This window comes from Sinocyclocheilus rhinocerous, unplaced genomic scaffold, assembly GCF_001515625.1.
Source record: "Sinocyclocheilus rhinocerous isolate Xijiao unplaced genomic scaffold, SAMN03320098_v1.1 scaffold1314, whole genome shotgun sequence".
In the NCBI taxonomy this organism is placed as follows: Eukaryota; Metazoa; Chordata; class Actinopteri; order Cypriniformes; family Cyprinidae; genus Sinocyclocheilus; species Sinocyclocheilus rhinocerous.
The window spans coordinates 410,771-432,473 of record NW_015644118.1 but is presented as its reverse complement, the minus strand read 5'-3'; the positions used below and the strand labels follow the sequence as shown (position 1 = coordinate 432,473).

The 21,703-nt window shown below is 37.1% G+C and overlaps 1 protein-coding gene across 2 annotated transcripts in view; it reads left to right on the top strand.

Annotated features, from left to right (window-relative positions):
* fnbp1l (formin binding protein 1-like) overlaps window positions 1-21,703 on the top strand; it is a 49,708-nt gene that overhangs the window by 6,451 nt on the left and 21,554 nt on the right. For both annotated transcript variants that reach the window (XM_016575622.1, XM_016575621.1), the window contains exon 2: window positions 20,386-20,501. In XM_016575622.1, the coding sequence (XP_016431108.1) occupies window positions 20,386-20,501 (116 nt within the window). The remainder of the gene's footprint in view (window positions 1-20,385; window positions 20,502-21,703) is intronic.

Genomic DNA, 21,703 nt, shown 5'->3' with positions numbered 1-21,703 from the left:
AAAAAAATATATATATATAAAAAAAAGAAGAATCTTCACTTAGTGCAAAAGAGCATCTGTAAAATGTAAAAAAAAAGTATTTATTAATTTATTATTTTTAACACTGTTTTTCGCTGTACTTTTCCCCTGAGGGTCTCTGGACCCCAATTTGAAAACCTGTATTTTAAATTAGAGTAAACTAGCATAAAACACTCATCCTGTACCGCTTCATGCCTTTTATCCACTGTTTTCAAAGGATTTTTCTTTCTAGATTCTAGGAGCTACTTGGAAAAAGGTGTCATAAATTCAGCACAAATCCATCACAAATCATCACGCTATGTTACGTACGTTACGTAACCTAAAGAATGAAGAGGCACTTCAAAACAAACCACCTCACAGGATGCCATCTCTGCACATACTTTTTTAATAATTCATAAACTCAAGACCTAAGCATTTGGAATTAATTGTTTGCAGCTCTTGACTGGAAAATGAATTCAGCTTTTGCACAGGCAAGCTCGATGGGAATTGGCTCGAAACTGTATTGAGGGTAACGGAGTTCATTATTCACAGACAGCTTCTTTCACATTTACAGGGCCCCTTAGTCCCTTGACAAATCACACAGGCCTGTTTACAGAAAGAGAGAGAGAAAACACAGGGAACCAGACTGGTCGTTTTGTCGTCTCCCACCTTTTGTTGGATGACATGCATTGCATTTTTTTATGGCCTGTGGAAATTATTCTGGAGCTGTGGGACTGTTGCTTGGAATGGTCAGAATGCACTGGAAATGTACATTTATTCACTTAGATTGGTATGGTCAGGACAGTTTTACAGTTTTTTTCACATGGGACTCCATAGTGTATCAAAACCGCTTGAGATTGTTTCTTGTTTCTAACGAGTGAATTGTGGATTTGCATAGGAGAGAAGCGGTTTCCTGGGTTTCCAGTACAATTTATGCGTCTCCCAGCACAGTATACTAAGTCGGCTCTGTGCTGAAATACACAGCTCAAGTGTCTTTTGTTTTTAATCTAGTTATGCAAGTCAGGTAGCAAGTCATTAATCTGTGAGCCTTAACCTGACTGAAAATCTTGGCTTCATGTGTTAAGCTTGGATTAAACTCACACACTATTAAACAGTCTGGACAAACGTGGCATGATGGAAGTGCCTTCCGTCTTGAAGTTAATCATTATAACGAGTTGTATGAGCAGCTATGATAGTTAAAGGCCTGCCCTGATAGATTATACAAGATAAACAAGAGGGCTTGCTGTGAGCTTTAGGAGAACATGTATGTCATGGGATTCCTGGGTCAAATGTGACATCATATATGCATAATAGATTTTAGCTACATGCTATTCATGGTTAAATAGCATTCTGTGATCCTATCATTCATGATATATGAAAAGAGCCAAATGAAGCGAAATGCGAAAAATGAAGCGAAAAGCGAAAATCATTAAGAGACTTTGTTCCAGCCTAGTGAGATGCCTATGTAGACAGCATTTTAAGGTATCATAAGCACAGTCGCAAAGGTTTACTGTTAAAATGCATTCTTTTGGTCCAATTTTGGCATGTATATTGTTTGTAGAGAAGCCAGTCCCAGAGGAAAGTTGATTATATTTATAATTAATTTAATATTAAAAGACAAGGGAAGTCAAAATGGAATATAATCCAAAATGTTTGTGCTATTTATATTATGCTTAGAAGTTAGCTAACACCAGTCTCTTGTAGACTTCAAATTGAGCAGCAAGATTTTTGTGATGCATGAAGTTGATAAACAGATGTATGTGGCTTGAAATTTGTAGAACTTTGGCAGTGCCCATTGAGAGTGACATTTCAATTCTGTGGAAAAATACAGAAAGATGAGGAGTTATGCAAATCTACTTATCTACTACAGACGTACAGGAAGACAGACAGACGTTTGGGGGATGGGGGTCTTAACTCTTAGGCTAGCACATGATAGCATTCATGCTCTTTGTGAAATGTCTTTGTCTCCTAGACCCTCCAGAAGTTTCTAAATCATGATGCACTCAAACATGGCTGCTAATGATTTCCAAATGATCTCCCCCTGCAATGCTCCAACCCTGCACTGTAACTGAAAATGAACCCCACTATTTTTACATTGACTCGCATCATTAAGTTCCATTGAAATACTGGAGTTGTACGTATGTAGCCTAATTGCTTTTTTATTTCTGGAATGAAATAATGTTTCCTGATAACTGTATACTAACGATGGGATCTTTTTGAGCAAGACTTTTTTTTTTTTAAATGTCCTCTTCATGTTTTTCTTTTTGCTTTGGGATTTATAAAAGAAATGGACAAGGCTTTTTAGAAGGAATGCACAATATATCAGGGACTGTATCAGTATTGGCCAGTATGGTACTGTCGTGAATGTCTGTCAGAAGAGACACAGAAGAGAAGAAATTGCTGAATAATGTTGTTATTTTTGTTTTCTTTGTGCACAAAAAGTATTCTCGTAGCTTCATAAAATTAAGGTTGAACCACTGATGTCACATGGACTATTTTAATGATGTCCTTACTACCTTTTTGGACCTTGAACGTTTCAGTTGCCTTGCTGACTATGCAGGGTCAGAAAGCTCTCAGATTTCACCAAGAATACCTTAATTTGTTTTCCGAAGATGAACGACATCTTACGTGTTTGGAACGACATGAGGGTGAGTAATTGATCACAGAATTTTCATTTTTGGGTGAACTTATCCCTTTAACCAAGGTTTAAGCCCTATGCTCATTTTTGCACAGTTAAAAACTGCAAAACTGAGCATGAATTGTTGTTAGCTTCAACAGTCTTATAAGAATCAAGCTGGTGGTATTGTTAATAATTTTGTAATTTGGAGGCAAAAAAGGTTTCATTTTCCAGTCTTTCTTTATTCACCTCACAGTTTTGCATATTATGTTTGGACAGGCTAAAATGAGTTGGGCAGGAGGCCTGAATATCCTGGAGCGCTCTTGCTTTGCTAGCCGCACACTAGTGCTAAAGCAACGTGCAGCTGAAACTGTCATACACAGGGTTGTGCGGGACACAGGAATGCATGACATGCTGAAACATGACTACAGAAAAACATATCCTTTTGAAAACCTCTCTGTAATGAAAGTACAGTTTATATGACAGGTGCTAACACTGTGTTTGAAAGCGAATGGGTAAATGTTGTTCTCGCTTTTGTCCCTCAAATCCATTATAAAGAGCTAACAAGGGGCAAAACCACGTCCTGTTTCAGACATCAGTAGGGCCTTGGTTGTTTAAAAATTTTTTCATGACAATCCCAGACCTCCATGTGAAGCCCCTCATAGTCTGGTGCATCCATTCTGCTAGCTTCAACCTGGTGATTGCGGTCAGACTGTGTGGTGTTATGTGGCCTGCTATATCCTGTTCCTCTTCAGGAGAATTTATTCAGGCATATTCATGGAAACCAGCCTATTCAAATACTGTTGTCATATGAGTTTATGGTTGAGGTTAAAATTAGTGCTTTATGTGGTGGTGGTGCGAGTCATTTGGTTTGGATTGGCTGCTAAACACTTGTTAAAGATGATGCAAGTAATTTTTCATCATTTAAATAGATATGTTCCAGCTTTATGTGCGGAGACAGCTAGGGATGTGTGATATATATTGTCAATGATAATATCTTAGGCCTAATTGTTGTTTAAACAATATGCGATTTGACAATCGAGTATATTGCAAAAACCAAACAAAAACACACCCAGAGAGTGCACGCATACAATATGAGATGTAGATTAGACTACTGCGTGAGCACATTTAGAGTTCACGCTTTCACTGAGTTATTTAATCTATTAAAATACATTTAGAATTCCCCCAAAATTCAAGATATAGGGGCAAAAATGCCCACGTATGACTTTTATATGTCATTTATATTTATATCATCTAAGAGTACAGTTTTTTTTCTCCAAATATCAGCACAATTGCAAATGTGATATTGTTTATTTGACTGTTTTATAAAAATCAATAAGTTCATATTAATTGACTTACCTTTTAGACACAAGTTCCTGTTTTTGCTCTATTTCGTCAATGAAAATAGTTTCAAACAAAACCACATCAGAACTGTTTTGTGTCTTAGGTGTTTTGTTACTGAATGAATTAGCCATTTGAAAACATTGGTTGAATCAATGACTCAATGATTCACTTATGCAGTGACTTGGCACCACCATCTGCTGATTTTAGGTTTATATTAACAATTTATTTTCCATTTTTTCCCCAAATCATTTCAAATATCAGTATTATAGTTTTGTTTTAAAATCAAAACATTATTAATGCATTTGTAACTGCCGGTTAAGTGCATTCATGTCCTGCAAACAGTCTGTGTAAATGCATCTAAATGCCACTTCAGATGCAGAATCTGTGCCACCTCTGTAAACAAATTTTGTTGATACTGATTTCATTTGATTAGTAACAGCCCTTTAGTGGCTTACTAGGGCTGGGCGATATAGCTAACAAATGTATCAACAATATAATGTTTCATATTGTTCTAAGCGAAAGCAGTTCCGGCGGATGACGCAGCACGTCGGCGTTGCGTGATTAGTGGACTCCCCCCGGGACTGTTCAACTGCAACACCCGCTGAGTGCAACGATAGAGCTTGGAATAGCCAGGACAACTTTTAATATAACTCCGACTGGATTCGTCTGAAAGAAGAAAGTCATATACACCTAGGATGTTTCGAGGGTGAGTAAAATACAAGCCTGTTTTCATTTTTGGGTGAACTAACCCTTTAATCCAGGAAAGGTTAACATTTTTACATTTTTTATTTTTTTTATTTATTTTACAGAAATTATGTTTTGATTTATGCTTTTGATTATTGAGCAGCAGGTTTAGGCTCACTTAAGTGACTCCATTTTTTTCCATTTTATTTTTATTTTTTTACAGAAAAGAATTTATTTATGTTCTGTTTAATCCAGGAAAGGTTAACATTTTTACATTTTTTATTTTTTTTATTTATTTTACAGAAATTATGTTTTGATTTATGCTTTTGATTATTGAGCAGCAGGTTTAGGCTCACTTAAGTGACTGCACTTAAATTAAGAAGAATTCAATTATTTATTTTAATTATTTAGCCTGACATGTTTACTGTTCCAAAATGTTCTATGCTTCTTAAAAATAAAATGTATTGTGTTCAGTGGAAAAAAAAAAGTTGTTGTTTTTTACCCAGACATTTAAAAATAACATATTTTAGAGCTGTAGTCGCAATACCGTGATACCGTGAAACCGTGATATTTTTATCTTGCATTACGTCTAAATTAACTCATATAAATCAAATATAATTTCATAAATTGCATAAACAATTACGAACAAAACAGTATCATGTATTTATGCATTGCTTAATACAATCAATATACAAACAATATAATCACGCAGATTGCATTCAAAAACATAAGAGACACCGTGAAAAGGAATAAACCTCCACAAATTCGCAACGCGTTTTCTAAAAGTTTAAACTGTTTTAACTTTTCATGGCTACATCTCTTGTGTGAGACGCGAGTGCTGCAGTCATATTTGTCCGTCTAAAAAAATGCGCTGAATATGCATTCTGTGTGAATGGCTTGGTTTTGGTTTTAACCTAGTCAAGATCTTCTCCGCATTGAGCTTCTATATTTCTCTTAATATTTTGAATGCATAACACAGCAGCAGCACATCTCGTGGGCAAGACTAACAAAACGTTAAAATGCAACAACGTCACTTACATCATCACCGCATCTTGTGCGCCACTGATGACGCTCCCTGACCCACTCCTAACATTCAAATGCAAATGTTTATTTTAAATTCAACTAATATAAATTTTTTTATTCACAATCTCCTCATCACAGGCAGGCACAGCACTCATTTCAGCATGTGTTCGTGTTTGTGTGTGCTGTCTGCGTCACTCAGAGCACGTGCCTATATTGTGCACTATATCGAAAAATTTTTATATCGTTATCAAAGAAGGTGTACCATCGATAAATATCGATACCGTTTTATCGCCCAGGCCTATGTCTTACTATTTGAATGTTGATTAAATTTAAGAATTTGACACAAAAGATGATGCATACATTTAATTAGATTAGAAAAACATTGGCCTTATAAGGGTAAAAATGACCATAAAGGATTAAAATACCATTTAAACTTAAAAGTTTATTTTTGTTACTCCTGCAAACTAATCACCACACAGAATATGAAAAGCTTTGGGAGTCAACTGTCCACGGCAGTCCTAAACCTGCCAAAGTACCAGCACAATAACACGCTCAACAAGCAAAATATTGTCTAATTATTATCAACAAAATTCCAGAAAATATCGAAATATAATTTTTGTGTCATTATTGCACACCGGGACAGCTATAAGTAAACTATTCGTATGTTGACGTCCCGAAGGTTGTAAATCGTTGCAGTCAGCAGGTGTTGCAGTTGAACAGTCCACAAGTCCTCAAATAAAGCGCGCGCATTCATAATAAAACGTGCCTCACATGGCTCCGGGGGGTGAATAAAGGTCTTTTGTAGTGAATCCATGCGTTTTTGTAAGAAAAATATCCATATTTCAAACGTAATAAACAATTTTATATCACTTCCGCCAACCGTCATAAGCGATCAGTGGAAAAAAAAAAGTTGTTGTTTTTTACCCAGACATTTAAAAATAACATATTTTAGAGCTGTAGTCGCAATACCGTGATACCGTGAAACCGTGATTTTTTTTTTAATCTAAGGTTATCATACCGAATAACCTATATCATACAGAATCTCATACCGGCCCATGCCTAATTTAGATCATGACAACCATGGTTTAAATCACACATATAGCACCTCAATAAGATGGTAAAAATGCAACTATATGATCTGGTATTTGTATAAAAAACAGTCTAAATACGTTTAGTATAAACGCAAATAGCCATAGCTTAATCACAGAAAAAAAATACTGTAATTATATTCCATTACTCCTTTAATACATCTAGTACATGTCTACATTAATAATATAATACAATTCGATATGAAAATCCCACATTTTTGCCACAATACCATGGTGCCATTAGTGTTTCTACAGTAAATCCATGGTAAATGATGATGATTTGTAGATTGAAAAGTCTTGTTGCTCACAGTGTTTCTCCTGTTTGTCAGCAGGAGCTTTAAACTATAGTTTAAATAATGATTAAATATATAGATTAAATAATGGAGTCGTTTGTGATCTTCGCTGAATTCAAGTACTTCACACTGGATCTCACAACGCTGTTTAGTGTCATGTGACTGAGACTCATCAGCGAGTAACGCATCTGCTCTAGTGAGCTCGCGCTGCGCTGCCATTTGAACTCTGAGTTGAGTGGATAAATGCTCCGTGTGGCGCACTTCAAACGAGTATTGCTGTTTCGTTCTGCCTTTGGCGCATAAACATTTATCAAACTCTTGTTATCGTTTTATAGAGGAAAACTATATTGCAATAATTATTGTTATCGATTTATCACCCAGCCCTACATTGTATTCAGTTTATATATATTTTAAAAGTTCATGCATTTCCTGGAAATCAAAACAATGACCTTGATGTTTGTGGCACCATGCTCTGCTTTTTGAGCTTCTGCCACAACCAATGGCCTGAGTATTGGGACTACCTTTTTTTTAATCAATGGAAGATGGGGGCGACTAGGATATGTGGGTGTTGGTGTTTGGGAAGCCTGTTTGGTGCCGCTAGTGTTGCAGAAATGACACACTTCACCTTTAAATGGAGATAAAGTGATAGTGGTGTTCCATGTTGTCCATTATGGGTCTTAATCCTTCTTGTGTCCAATGAAGGAAGGAAGCCATTCCTTGCCTCACCCAGCGTGCTGGAGGTTTAATTGATTGCGGATGTTTGGAGGTCTTAATTTTTTTCTTGGTGCTCACAGAAGAGGATCTATAACAGCAGCCTTTAGAATTAAGTTAAGCTCTTATGAGTTGGCTGGTCTGTGGTTATAACATACCATGGTTGACACATCTCTGGGATGGAGAGTGTGAAGTGCAGTCTCCAAACACACTTCTTAAGCAAAACCAGTGTCGTGCATTCAGTTCCAAACCACATGCAAACTTTGAAACTATGAAAATGCATGTGTACTAGAAAGTTTTGCGGTCATAATTCAACAGAATGTGTTGGAAACTTGTCTGAGGAATTCCATATTTCATAAATTAAAATTAAAAGATTTCTTTTTCAAAACTAATCTTTTTATCTTTTGAACGTAATCAAATAAATCAAATAATTCTGGAAAAAAAGTATTAAGCAGCACAGCTTTTGATAATAGTAAGAAATATTTTTTGAGCACCAAACAGCATATATTATCAAAACTGTTTACATGTCATCCTTAATGACAGTATTGGTGGTATTGCACAGTAGAATACGTTGTCTCAGCTGGCTTGTAACTGTTAGCATAGAATCACACATTGTCTATGTTATTTCTCTCGAGCTATTTAGCTGTAGAGACACGATTGTGCTGTTCTTCTCTGCTCAGTGGTGAGTTTTATAGTAAGACAGAAAATGAAGTGTCCCTCTGTGGAAATGATAATCAGTGTCAGAGCATGCTGTAATGGTCTTAAAAGTGTGTGTCAGCCTTAAGTCACAAGGCAGTGAACCAACTCCCTTTTTACACAGACACACACACACACACACACACACACTCACATCTCCTACAGACTGGCATGCCTTTAAAGTCCTTTAATCTTGAACACCAGACCGTAACGAAGTTTCTCCTCGGGGTACAGAAGGATGTGACCATGTTAGAAGGGTTGTAGGTGGTTTTGGGTACATTTTAGCACGTCTTCAGAAGCAGCGAGATGAAAGAGACTTTCTGTGATGTGAGGCGCTGACAGCTATGGGAAGAGTGTGAATCTAAAGTGTAGAGAAATATGAGATATGACAGGCTTATCTAGAAAATGAGCTGTAGACTGTGTGTTTCCTCCAGGATTTTTGTCTTTCTTCACTTCCATCACCGCAGCCTGATGATGTCCTAATGTTCTGCATTCCATGCCAGGTGCTTACAGACACGTCTGGCTGAAATTATGGCTTGGACAAATGTGCATTACATGAAGTTTTATTGGGACTGTTTCATGGCAATTTCCTTTGGGAAACAGACCAAAAAAAAAACACGTGGCTCTGAAACACTTCTGACACACAGAGAGTGCAAATTTTATTGCCTTGTGTGGAGTCCCTTTGACTCATTGTGGAAAAATATGAGCGTTCCTTTTAATAAACTAGTATTATTAGTATTATAATAGTTGTATTATCTACTGCTTGGTGACTGTAATATTAAATGTCCCTTGGACATAGAGGTTAAAACACACAAATGATGATTTAGTCATTCTCAAATGAGATTTTAGATTTATCAGATTTGAAGTGATGTGAAAGCTGTGGTTACAATGCTAATTGACTTTGTCAAGTGCAGGATCAGAAGTCTCTGTGTTTAGTGTGCTCCTGCAAGTAGCTGTGTACAGCAGCAGGCAAGTTTCCAATACTTGAAAGTTGAAAGTGTTTTTGAATGAACTGCAGATTTAATCTACATCAAGGAGAGCTTCTAAATCCTAATATCACTGAAACCCACAGAATCGATATCTTACCTTCCACCATAGCTCAAAAATCATGTTTTAAATAATATTTTATTTATATCTGGAAAATGCGATACTGTCACATGCCTGACAAGAACTACGGTCATATAATTATAAATGTATTAATGCTTAAGTTCATGTAGTCATATTTTTATTGGAATATACATGAGCTATTGATCTCTTGAACAATGCATTTTATTATGTTCATTGATGACTTATTCAGGAAGTTACTATAATAAGGCACCAGTCAGTTGTTTATTTAATGATAGTTTACTCATGCATATCCTCTTCAGTAAACAGTGCTTTATGTAAATGCATACTATTTAATGATTGTGTACAAAATGATACAACCACAAAGTCTTATGTTCGGCGAAATATGGTAGGTCATTTGCGGGGGAATTTTTACTTTACAAATTACAGACATGGCCGCACGGGATTAAGATCACAGACAACCTCTGCAATAATTACAAATGACTGGAGGTCACCAGGTAATACTAATCCCGTGCGAATAGGGCTGACTCTGTGATGTGACCCTGTCTCTCTCTCTCTCTCTCTCTCACACACACGCGCGCACAGATAAAGAATATCTCTTTGGTTTTGAGACTTTAGTCTTTGCAACTTCAGGGATCTTATCTATGCACAATCAGCTTGTAACACTCAAAAGAGAAAGGAAAACTTGAAATCGCATCATATGACCCCTTTAAGTTTCACAATTGTTAATTTAGTATTCAGTAAAGACACTCCTTATGCCGTTGAGGGATGCCTTGAGCATGTGGTGACCTCTGGGCTGGTTTAACCTAGACTCATCCAGGCATTCATGAAAGTCATGCCCATCCTGTTTGGTTCCTTACTGAGCACTAGTAAAGAATGACACTGCAGTGATAACTGTGGGCTAATTGTTTGTTGCATTCCATTTGTGTGTTTGTGTGTGTAACTCGCTTTTTAAAAGTAGTTTATTTTACATTTATATGCTTGTTTGTTGTTCAATTCTGCTATGAATTTGAATGTGTGCATATGTATCATCTGTCTAAGTAGTGCTCTTCTCTCTAGTTCTCCTTAGGGAGACAGGAAATGTCACTCTTTGGCTTGGCCTCAGCGATGACCTCACCGACTAGGGCCCAGATGGTGTACAGGTCATCCACGCTCTGCTATTGGCTACTTTTTCGTTGCCAATGAACTGTTTTTATGTCTGAAAAATATAGCCTCACCAAATTTTCTTCTGTTGCTGTAGTTGTACGCCAACAATTACTCATGTCACTGCAGTAATGAAGGAGCAGAATGTTCTATTTCTGTATTCTGTATTACCATACTTGTTCCTCACTAAGCAGGAATAGGGCATTTAATGGCCTTCGTGTCAGCTATGTCATTTGATTAGTGATATAATTAGTTTTCTGTGAGTAAATCTGATTTATAGGCTTACAGGCAACATCCTGTATCTTTTTAATATAAATAATCCTCACTGTCTCCTTAAAGCAGTTTTGCTAATTTATGAGATCTAATATGATCTTTACAGACCTGACTTTTGAGAGGAAGTCAAAATGAGTTTTGTGGCTTTGTTCCATGTGTTAATTTTGAAGCTGTATTTTCAAATGTCTATGCTACTATACTCCTAAATGTTGGCAGTCAGATTTGTCCAATTAAATGCTTTCTAGAATGAGATTTGAACTAGCAAGTCATGTGGCTGTGACATAACAAAAAAATTGTTGATTCTTTTAGTGCGGCATCAAAATTTCTTAAACCGAAAATATTAGGCTGAAAATGAGTTTAGTTTTGATTATTAAATAAAGTTTATTTTCAGCTAAATTAAAACTTGAATTTCGGTTTCTGTAAAATCTTTTTAGTACGTTTTTTTAATAGACAAGTCCTTCGGTAGTTCCCTCTCAAACTTCCTGTTACAAAAGGAAATGCATAAAACTGCATCTATCAAACCACTTCATGGGATCTTTTTAAAGCTCTTTGAAACATCTGGTCTTTAAAATGGTCTTATTCGGTATTTCAATCAAATAATGATGCCCGGTTTGTTCTGTACGTATGGGTTAGAGGACACGTGGCTGCCCCCTGACTCAATGGACGGCTAATTTATCAGATGTTACAGTCAGTCATTTGTTCTTGGAGTACGTTTTCTGGGGACATGAACTGTCCAAGTGTCCCTAGCACCACAAAACAACAGTTGTTCCCACCCTCAGTGGTCCTCGTGTTAATGACCCCAGTAATGTGTAGCTTTGCAAACATGCCTTGTGACCTAATAATGATTCAGGCACTAACCCGTTTCCTCCTGATGAATTTTGCCCTTTGATTGATAAAGCATTCAAGTGATGCCTCATACAAAGAATTAATGTTTATATTTCTTGTGCACTCTTTTGTTATAAATTATAGAATGGTTTTGGAAATTGAACCAGTCTTACGAGTCATTACATTGAAGTGATCGAGAATGGAAAAAGATTTGTTGATGACTGAAACTCTACTAATGTGCCTCTCCTGTTATTCTGTAAACGTCTCTGTTTGGCTGATGAGTCACGCTTATCTGTGGTTTTAGTTTGACATTAAATTGCAAGTTTAACTTAGTGTTTAGAGTTGGATATGACTTGCATGTGATTGCCGGGTGCGTCTTGTGAGCCTTCTCTGTGATACGCTATACAGTGGGCTCTTTTTCTTCCTCTCTTACAATCTCCCTCGCTTTCATGGACCAGTTCCATTGACAGCCACTTGGACTGTAGGATCATAAAGTAAGGGTTTATGTAACGACCTCTCCTGAGGCCTTTTCCCTATGGTTTCCTGTTCCGGCTCCTCCACAGTCAGACTGATCACTTTCAGTCTTAAACCCATGATTCATTGCCCAGTTCTCCCAAACCTTTAACGGACAAAGAATAGTCTTCACTGAGATCATGTCATCAGTTCACAGCAGATGTATCCTACTTGGACCACTGGTTCACCATTGGTGTTTGAGTGTTTAGTGGGAATGGAACAGTGATGGGGAATCTACAGAAAACTGTAGATTGTCAATGAAAAATTTATTTAATTTATTTTATTATTATTTTATTTTACTTTAAACCTAGGCCTGATCTTGTCCATTAGAGATACTTCTATATTTGATGTTTATTTGAGGTTGTAAGACATAATTGTTCAGATTAAATTCTGATGCTGGTTTAAATGGGGCCTTTCGCACCGCAGGAACCTTTTCATAGTACCAGAACTAATTGTGGAACTACCCACTTTTTGGCGTGTTCGCACCGCCGGACGCAACAAAAACACAGCTCCGATCACAGCGTCTTCCATCCTCCTGTTGTTAATGTTGTTCTTCTATGTTTCTGTTGTTGAACGCCACGCACAAATGACGACCGGCTTACGTCACTTCTTAGTACACACTCTTGGTGCGAATGCAACCCTTTAAATAGTACTGGGAAATAGTTCGCGCAAAATCGTCCCAGTACTTTAGTACTGTACATTTAGTTCTGGAACTAAAGCGGTGCGAAAGGCCCTACTGCTACTGAAATGCTGTGGTCAAGTTAGCAGTGTTGCTGTGTGTTGCTCTTTAATGCTCTCTCAATGGGGGCGGTACCGAATACCCCCTGGGGGACGGTACCGCCCCCATTGAGAAAAACTACTTTAAAGGAATAGTTAAACCAAAAAATGTTGTCATCATTTATTCATCCTCATGTCATTCCAAACCTGTATAAGTTTCTTTCTTATGTTGAATACAAAAGAAGATATGCCTGTAGCATTCTGACCAGACGTTTTACAGAAGCAGGCCTTTGGGATGGAGATCCAGGTTTGTAGTTGTACAGGGTGCAAGTGATCTTCCAGTCTCTTTTTGTCTCACTCTTTTTCCCCTCCCCCTTGCATCTTCTCCTCATGCGATCCTTTTATTGGGCAGACAGACTCAAATTTCTGCCACCACAGGTCTACTGTCATTTTCTGGCCAGTCAGCTTTTGCCCCAGTACAATACCTGCAGATCAGCTAACCACAGCTATAAATGCTTCACTGCTGCTGCAACTTAATACAAGGCAATGTTTTCGTCTTTTTACTTAGATTCTCCGTTTTTTGGCAGCATCAAAAGAAGTGCCATGTGGAGGCTGAATTAGGCCTGTCCCTTGTGCTGCTAGAGAGGAAAGATGAAAGCGAGAGAGGAAGAGGTGGTGCCCTTGGGCACTTCATTAAGCACAGCAGGTTGCACTGAGGATGTGGTGAGATTTTAGAAACCCCTTCCCCCCATCCTTCATTCAGAAGGGAATTTTGGAAGTGCCTTGAAATGAACTATTTGAATGCTAATGTATGGATTAGCCAAAACAATAGAAAGCTTTTTAAGAAGGCATGACTTTTAACGATCCCAGTGCCACCCTAAAATTCAGGCAGAGAGTACTGTAACCGGTGGGTGGTATGACTCATGTTAATAAAAGAATAATAGAGTTATTGTTGGAAATTCAACCCGTGTTTTATATACATTTATATTATTTTAAATATATAATTAAAATAATGAAAAATTTCTACATTTTGTAGAAATTATATTACTATTAATAATGGTATTAATAATTGTAACAACATTCATAGCTCAGGGAAGGAGGCGGCAGGACCCAGCAAACATTTAAACATAAAACTTTAATAATCAAATAAACAAACACAAAACACCCCTCACAGATGACTGCCGCATAAAACAATAAAACAACAACGTAAATAGTTCAGGCCTGGTCCTCTCTCGTCCTTCACTGTAGTCACTTTTACCCTTCTGGAGCTCCTCCGTGGGACTCGAGACCGGTGAGTGGTGCAGGTGTCGCTCATTATCACTCGCGTCACCGGCCTCGCTCCGTTCCCACGGCTCTCGACCCCGCCCCACTCATCACAATAATAATAACAATAACATTTTTATTTATATTTAACTTTTAATTATATATAATAATAGTAATATTATCTAATGCTCTAACTTTGTAAACCACCAAAGGAAGTACTTTGAGTCTCTTTTGTATTCCATGTATAATTCATGATATTAAGACAGAGTGCAGTAGATCTCTTGGGGGTCTCTATGCTAGATTTCGGATGTATTGCGAAGACTGATTTTAAACAGTGCCAGAGGCTTGTACTGTGTGATTCAAGTAATAAAGACAGAGTGACATTTCTGCTTCCCCCCCAACAGGTCGTGTGTGTGTGTGTGATTTGCATGCTCACTCTATGTAGCTAAGGTTTAATTTTTCTGTTTGAATCTTCCAGGCATACATGGGAAGATCTAACAATAATATCAAAGCGCCATCAAGGAACAGTTTGCATGTATTAATTCCTTTATTGTCCTCAGTCACAGCAGTACGCAAGATGTCCATTGGCATGATCAGAGTAGCACATGCATGGCTCTATGATTGTTCTTTTAATTCCATCATGCTGGAACTCGGTGAGATTTTCATGTTATTGTTCACGTACTGACCTCACTTCCTGTCATTATTTGAGCACAGGATGTTTGCCTTCTAGGAGATGCCTCTCCTGAGACGCCCATTGGCCTTCAAGACCCCCACATTTTTGTTTGTCTCTGATTTTCAGAAAGATTTTGTTCTTTTTTGGGAGTCCTAAAACCTTTGTTCTTTGCATGCAATTTGAGGTTGTATTAGGAATGGTGCAGACTTTAGAAATGGAAAAGAGCAGATCAATTAAACAAGTGAGTTGTTTCCCACTGAAACTATTTTTTTGAACAATTACATAAACTAAATATCTGTGGGAAAATTGGCTGCTAAGCCACTAGTTTCCCTCACTCTTAGTTTTCTTAGCTTCTAGTGTTCTTTTAGTGTGTTGTGTACTGCATTCAAATTGGAAATGTTGGATTGTAGGGTGTTTTGCTTTTACCCCAAGTGGTACCATTATCTCAACTCTAACTAGTTGTTAGTTTATTCCTCATAGTCTTCAGTCTGTCTAGATACATAGATAATCTTGCTGTGAGTTCTTCAGACAGTTCTGGTTTCCACAGAAACAACTCAACACTTTTGACTCATTTTGAGTTTTTCTGTTCCATGTTTTCTGTTTTCTTCTCATTGTAATGTTCAGTCTAGCCGGACATTTACTTAAGGTCAGTTTGTTGACTTGACTTTCTTAGTACACGTTCCTGGTGCTGTTTTGCATGATTGGTCCAAAATTCATGTTATTCCAAATAATATTTTTCATAATGTTTTTATCAAAGATTCCAATCAAAGTGCGCACATCCAGCTGGCCAAAAGCTCAATGTAGGTGCTCGAACACAAAAAAATTTCAAACAGGAAAATCAAAGTTGGCACACCACAGCTCCAAAAGTAGAAAAAATATTTAATTATGTTCTCAACACAGGTGACGTTTCGAGCCTAAAAGCTCTTTTATAAATGCACAAACACTGTAGCTTAATTATAAAATACTGTAATTATACTCCATTACTCCTTTAATAAATTTAATACATGTATTTGGGTACATGGGTCACCATACTTGGCCACACGTCACGTCCTAGTCCTCCTAGATAAAAGTGGCAGAGTTCTGCATATTGAAGAGCCTTGGAATTATACATGCAGATATTATTCACAGAAATTCTTGATGAAGAATCAATTCATCATAACAAAAACAAAGAGGCTCCACTGAGAAAGATGGAAAGGAACACAAAATAACTAGCAGAGAGACAGGAATTGTGAGATGGGAACGTCTGGAAAAATATTAAAGGAGCACTGCTGGAATCACCTTGCATTAGAGTGCTCATCTTGAGTCATTGGAGGGAAATCCAATCTGCTTTTGCAAGCACAAAAGATATATGAGAAAGCCTTTCGCTGAATAAGTTCCCCCTCTCTTTTCTCTCAGAACATTCTCATTTGATGCACATCAGAGGTGAATCTGGGCATACTTGCTTCTGCAGGGGGTCTGGGACGTTTCACTCCCTTGAGACTTAACTTTATGAATTCTATCAGGTTTCTGTAAGCTGAGATTGGCCCACCTCTTTTTGTCTCCTAGCAACTGCAGTTGCCAGTCAGCCTGTGGAGGCGGAACCTGCATGAACTGATGGCATTAATTATTCATGAGCACTTGGATCAGAGGGTGACGTAAGGATAGAAACTGAGCATGCTCGCCTAACTCTGGCACCAACGGTAACTGGGCACCAGCCAGAGAATTGGATGTATTATGCCAGCCCTTGGCTACTGCCTTTGTTTTACACTGTATAATATATGAACAGGCTGGATTTTGAGTGTGAACAAAGATGTGAAATATTTTAATTTTGCATCCATAGTCATGAGCTTCTGTAATCACTCCAGCCAAAAGAACAGGCTCTCACAACAAGCTGAGAGACCACCATCTCCATATCATCGTCGGTGCATACGGGCCAGTCAGAGAACACATGCCACTAAGAGCCATGGATCAAGCTGTTTGCTGGATGTCATAGGTGTGTTTTGTGTGAATTTAGAGAGAACCCGCTGGTTGGCCAATCTGCCAGTGTGTAGTTAAACACCCTCTGAATAGACTATGTATGTATGTGTATGTATATATGCATGTATATGTATATGTGTATGTGTGTGTATATATATATATATATATATATATATATATGAATGTTAATAGTAATGAAAACATTTAAAATATAAATGCAGCAAATCACTACCAAATTACAAATCCAAAAAAAGAGAGAGAAACTGAAGAACTGAAATGGAATGGTCTTAGCCAAACCTTCCCCTTGTGTTGAACTCTTGAGTGTTACTCTAGGACATTTCAGTTGTTATGTGTCACTTTAAGTTACACCCACTCCATGAACCAGCCCCCTCCGTGCTGATCGGTAACAACATTCTGTTTATTGGTTTAAGGTTCACTCGTTTTGTGATATGATTTATGCCTATTATGATTTATGGGGGGGGAATACTTTGTATCCTTCAAAGTATTAAGGGCCTTAGTATGTATAGGGACAATTTTTGTAAGAGGTATGTGAATTAGTATTGATAGTGCATTGATAATACTTTAATAATAAACATGGCAATGCCAAAAGTTCAAAAATAATTACTTTTAAAACTTGCAGTATAAAAACACCTAAATACTATATTACATATTTTTTAAATGTAATTTGTTAATATTTATATTATTTAATAAACCTTTTAAATAAAGGTTTTTTCAATAGCATATACATTTTTGCTGTGGAATTAAAAATTGTATAAAATAATGACATTTCATTGGTTTCAACTAATAACATTTTGGTAGTGGTTAATTCAGGATAATTGGGACATTATTCCCAGTTATTTTAATGGCAAAACTTTCCCAATTTGCCTGAATTCAACCTATATAGTTAATTATTATAAATATAACATTTATATGCATAATTTTGCTTGTATATCAGTCAGTATAGAAGAACTGTGCTTGTTGTCCAGATGTCCCTACGAAATGTGTCTGATCAGTATTCTGTGGCCATGGCCCTAAAAGCAGCCTGATATTACAGGACATCTTTAACATAAGTTAGTCATCTAGTACTTCAGACTAGTTAATTTGTAAAATGTCCCTAGTATGTGTATGAGAATATGAGTGATCTCAGTATTTTTACCCTAACTGCCGTGTATGCATGTGCGTGTTAAATGACATTTAAAGTCTGGCAGATGGTGGGGGGGATGCTGTTTTTCCACTTGAGTGAAGCATCAGTGTGCTGCTAAGGTGATTTCCTCGATTTCAGCAGCGAGCGGTATTGAACTGGCAGGACTGTGTGTAATACTCCCTCCAGGCCGGGAGAATCACCCACACATGTGTGCGTTATGTGTTAATGCAACACTCATCAGTTTTAGAAAGATAATTTGGATTTAAACCTCCCACCTGATGTGATTTGACTGTCAGGTGCTGTCGTTGAATGGCTCGCTCTATGTTAAAGGTGGGCAGGATTCTGGCTAATGCCTGTCATGAGAGTTATAGCCCAGACAGAGTAATCATTAACTACTGGTCCTGTGTGCAAACAGAGCATGAGATTCTAGTTTTATCTTAATTGCCTTCATCATCCCCCCCCCTCCTCTCTTTCTTTCTTTCATTCTCTGATCCGTGCACTCATTAGCTAAATAAGATGCTGTCAGTATAACGAAAACATAAAGTCAGCTCAAAATATAGTCCACTGAACAGATGAACCCCAGTGTGTTCTACTGGCTTGACTGAAGTGTTAGGTTGAAGATCGAGTGTTATGGCTGGACAATAGGTTTATTTAATATGATTGTTGACAACATTAAAGGGACAGTTCACCCAAAAATGAAAATTCTGTCATTAATTACTTACCCTTATGTCATTCCAAACCCATAAGATCTTCCTTCATCTTCGGAACACAAATTAATATATATTTAATGAAATACAAGAGCCTTTGGATCCTACATAGACAGCCACGTAACTGAAACGTTTTATGGCCCAGAAAGGACATCGTTAAATTAGTCCTTGTGACATCAGTTGTTCAACCGTAATGCTATGAAGTTACGAGAATATTTTTTGTTTATATATTATTTCCCTTTTTGGTCAGTCTCCACTACCATATATAGTGAATATATAAATTACAGAAATATATTTTTATAGTATAAAAATGGTGCCTGAATGAATACTCTGTTAATTTTGTTGTGGTCAGTGTGTTAATGTGCCATTCCCATCCTGTAGTGTACATCCTCGGTGTAACGTCACATAATAGTCAGGGATCTTTTGCTGGGTTCACCCAAGGTTTCACTTTTTCTCATCAGTTGTGTGTTCTATTCCTGATGATGTTCGTCAGAAGTCTTCAGGGTGAGGCTGAATAATGAGTTTGTAATCTGTGCTCCATGCTCCTTGAGGTGCTTGTAAAGACGTTTATTCATTGTTCTCCAGTGGAGGAAGTATGCTGGCTGCCTCTAATCTCAGTCTGTCTCACAGAGTCAGTGCCAGACCTCCAGAACAAGGCTCTCCTCTTCTCTTCTGGCATGCAAAGGGTGTAGGTTCAAACCCTGCTAGCTGTTTTAACTGTAGGTTGGACTGTTGACTAGTCACCATATTAGGAAAAATGCAATAATGATAAAAATGTATTCATGTGATCTTGTACTTTGACACAAGTTGTTTTGGATTTGAGGTAAAGCCTTTGAAGCTGCATTACTATATCTCTCTTGTCTCCTGTTGCACAGTGGATTGACAGTCTTCTGCCCCCTGTGAACAGACTAGCTCAGCCTCGAGCTAATACACAGCTTGCCTTGTCTCTCTTTCAGTCCCTACTTATTAAATTTTATAAATATTATTTAGCTATTCAGTGTTTTGTTTTAGAACCCATTTTAGGTGTTCTCTCAGTCTAGCTACATCCAAGGCTTTACCATAAATAGTCCTGCTGTAGATGTCACTTACTCCTCCGTAGGGTTGTTTGTTGCTCAGAACCCAGATGGACTTTTTGGATCCACCATGTCTGTGTTGTCGGGTTGGTGGTGTGGAATGTGTTGTAACAGTCTTGAGCTGAAGCTTTCAGCTCAACCGATTCTTCATCCAAACTCTGGCTGGATGAAGAAGGTGGAATCATGTTTAGAATAAAAGATAAAAGCAGTGAGATTTTGTAAAGCTGGCTGTTACCTACATTTACAATCCTGTATATGTTTTTATAGCCGGATAAATAATTGCAGAGTAGAATCGTATTTGCCAAAATGATTCCTTGCCTTTAAACGTCCCTTAAAAGGAGGAGTGATTTTCCTCTTGAGTTGGTTAAAAATGTGTTCAAAGCAATGAAACAATCCTTGTTTGCAATGTGAATGTTTATTTAGCATTGATTTATATTCTGCACTCACCTTGCAAATGTTTAATATTCTTCAAACAAGTCCTTCCATATTCATGTTTCCTGTCTGGCACCAGCAGCCCAGTGACAGATCAAACTCCCTCTCACTGGACCTCTTTCTCTTTTCTGCTTTCTTCCTTGATCAGGACCAGTTCGAGAATCTCGACAAACACTCACAGTGGGGCATCGACTTTCTAGAGCGCTATGCAAAGTTCGTCAAGGAGCGCCTGGAGATCGAGCAGACCTATGCAAAGCAGCTACGGTGAGCATCTAACAACGTGCCTTAAACAGCAACTTCTGTAGATAACTCATCTGATGTCAGTGAGGGGTTTTATTGCTCTGATTTCATGAAATAAGTGGGTTAATAAAAAATGAATGCTTTGAGTAAGTGATACTGATGCACTGATTCAGATTCAAGCGTTGTAGCTGTGTTTACAAGAGATGCACATAACTACATACTTATAGAATCAACTGGGCCAATTTTCTGAACAACTAGTTGACTAATTGGCCAAAATTTAGTTGACTGGTCAACCGTAGTGATCCATTCCTAAAGTTTACAGGCATTGCAACAATCTATTAACAATATCTAACCCTTCATCTGTGATATTATTGCTATTAAAATAACACAAAATTCAGCTTATTTAAAATCTTAAATTAAAACTACTTTAAAATAATTGAATGCACACTACTCATGTGCTTTTATAATTGGCAACAGCAAAAAATGTTCCATTGTTAAGTAAATAAATGTTGCTAGTAATAACAAAAAGTAATTTATAGTAGTTCCTCACCATAACAGTAAATTTTTAACATCTTTGCACATTATTATAATATTTAACTGATGTGCCATCTCAGGTGTGCATATGTTGGCTGTAGGGCTGCCACTAACAACTATTTTTATTTCGATTAATTTATCGACTAATTTATCGGTTAATCGATTAATCTAAACGATTAATTTCCCTCAAAAAATCAACAATTTTACTTAAGAATATTTTATTAAACTATATTTCATTAAACCAAATGAAATCCAAAAGAAAAAAAAGTAAAGTGCAACATAAAGTGCAAGAAGCAAGTGTCCATCTCATAGTCCAAATCACAAGTTCAGTATTATGGTGTAAGAATTACAACATATCCAAGTGTTCTAGTCTACTACTAATAAAATTACAATCAAAAAACACTTTTTAAAGGAGTATTTACCAGAAATATTATTTACCAGAATTTATTTAGGAGAAAAATTTAAATGTGCAGTATTCCTGAAAAAAATATATATATATATACTTCTTTTTTTTTTTTTAATAAAATCAATTAGAGATGTTTTTGATTATAAAAATTTAATGGAACCATTAAAATGGAATCCAGAAAATAATGGAAAACAGAATTTGGTAAAGATAAAACTGTAAACCTCAATTAATTAGACAGGCTTTTTGATTAATAAAATTTAATTTAACCATTAAAACAGAGTATAGA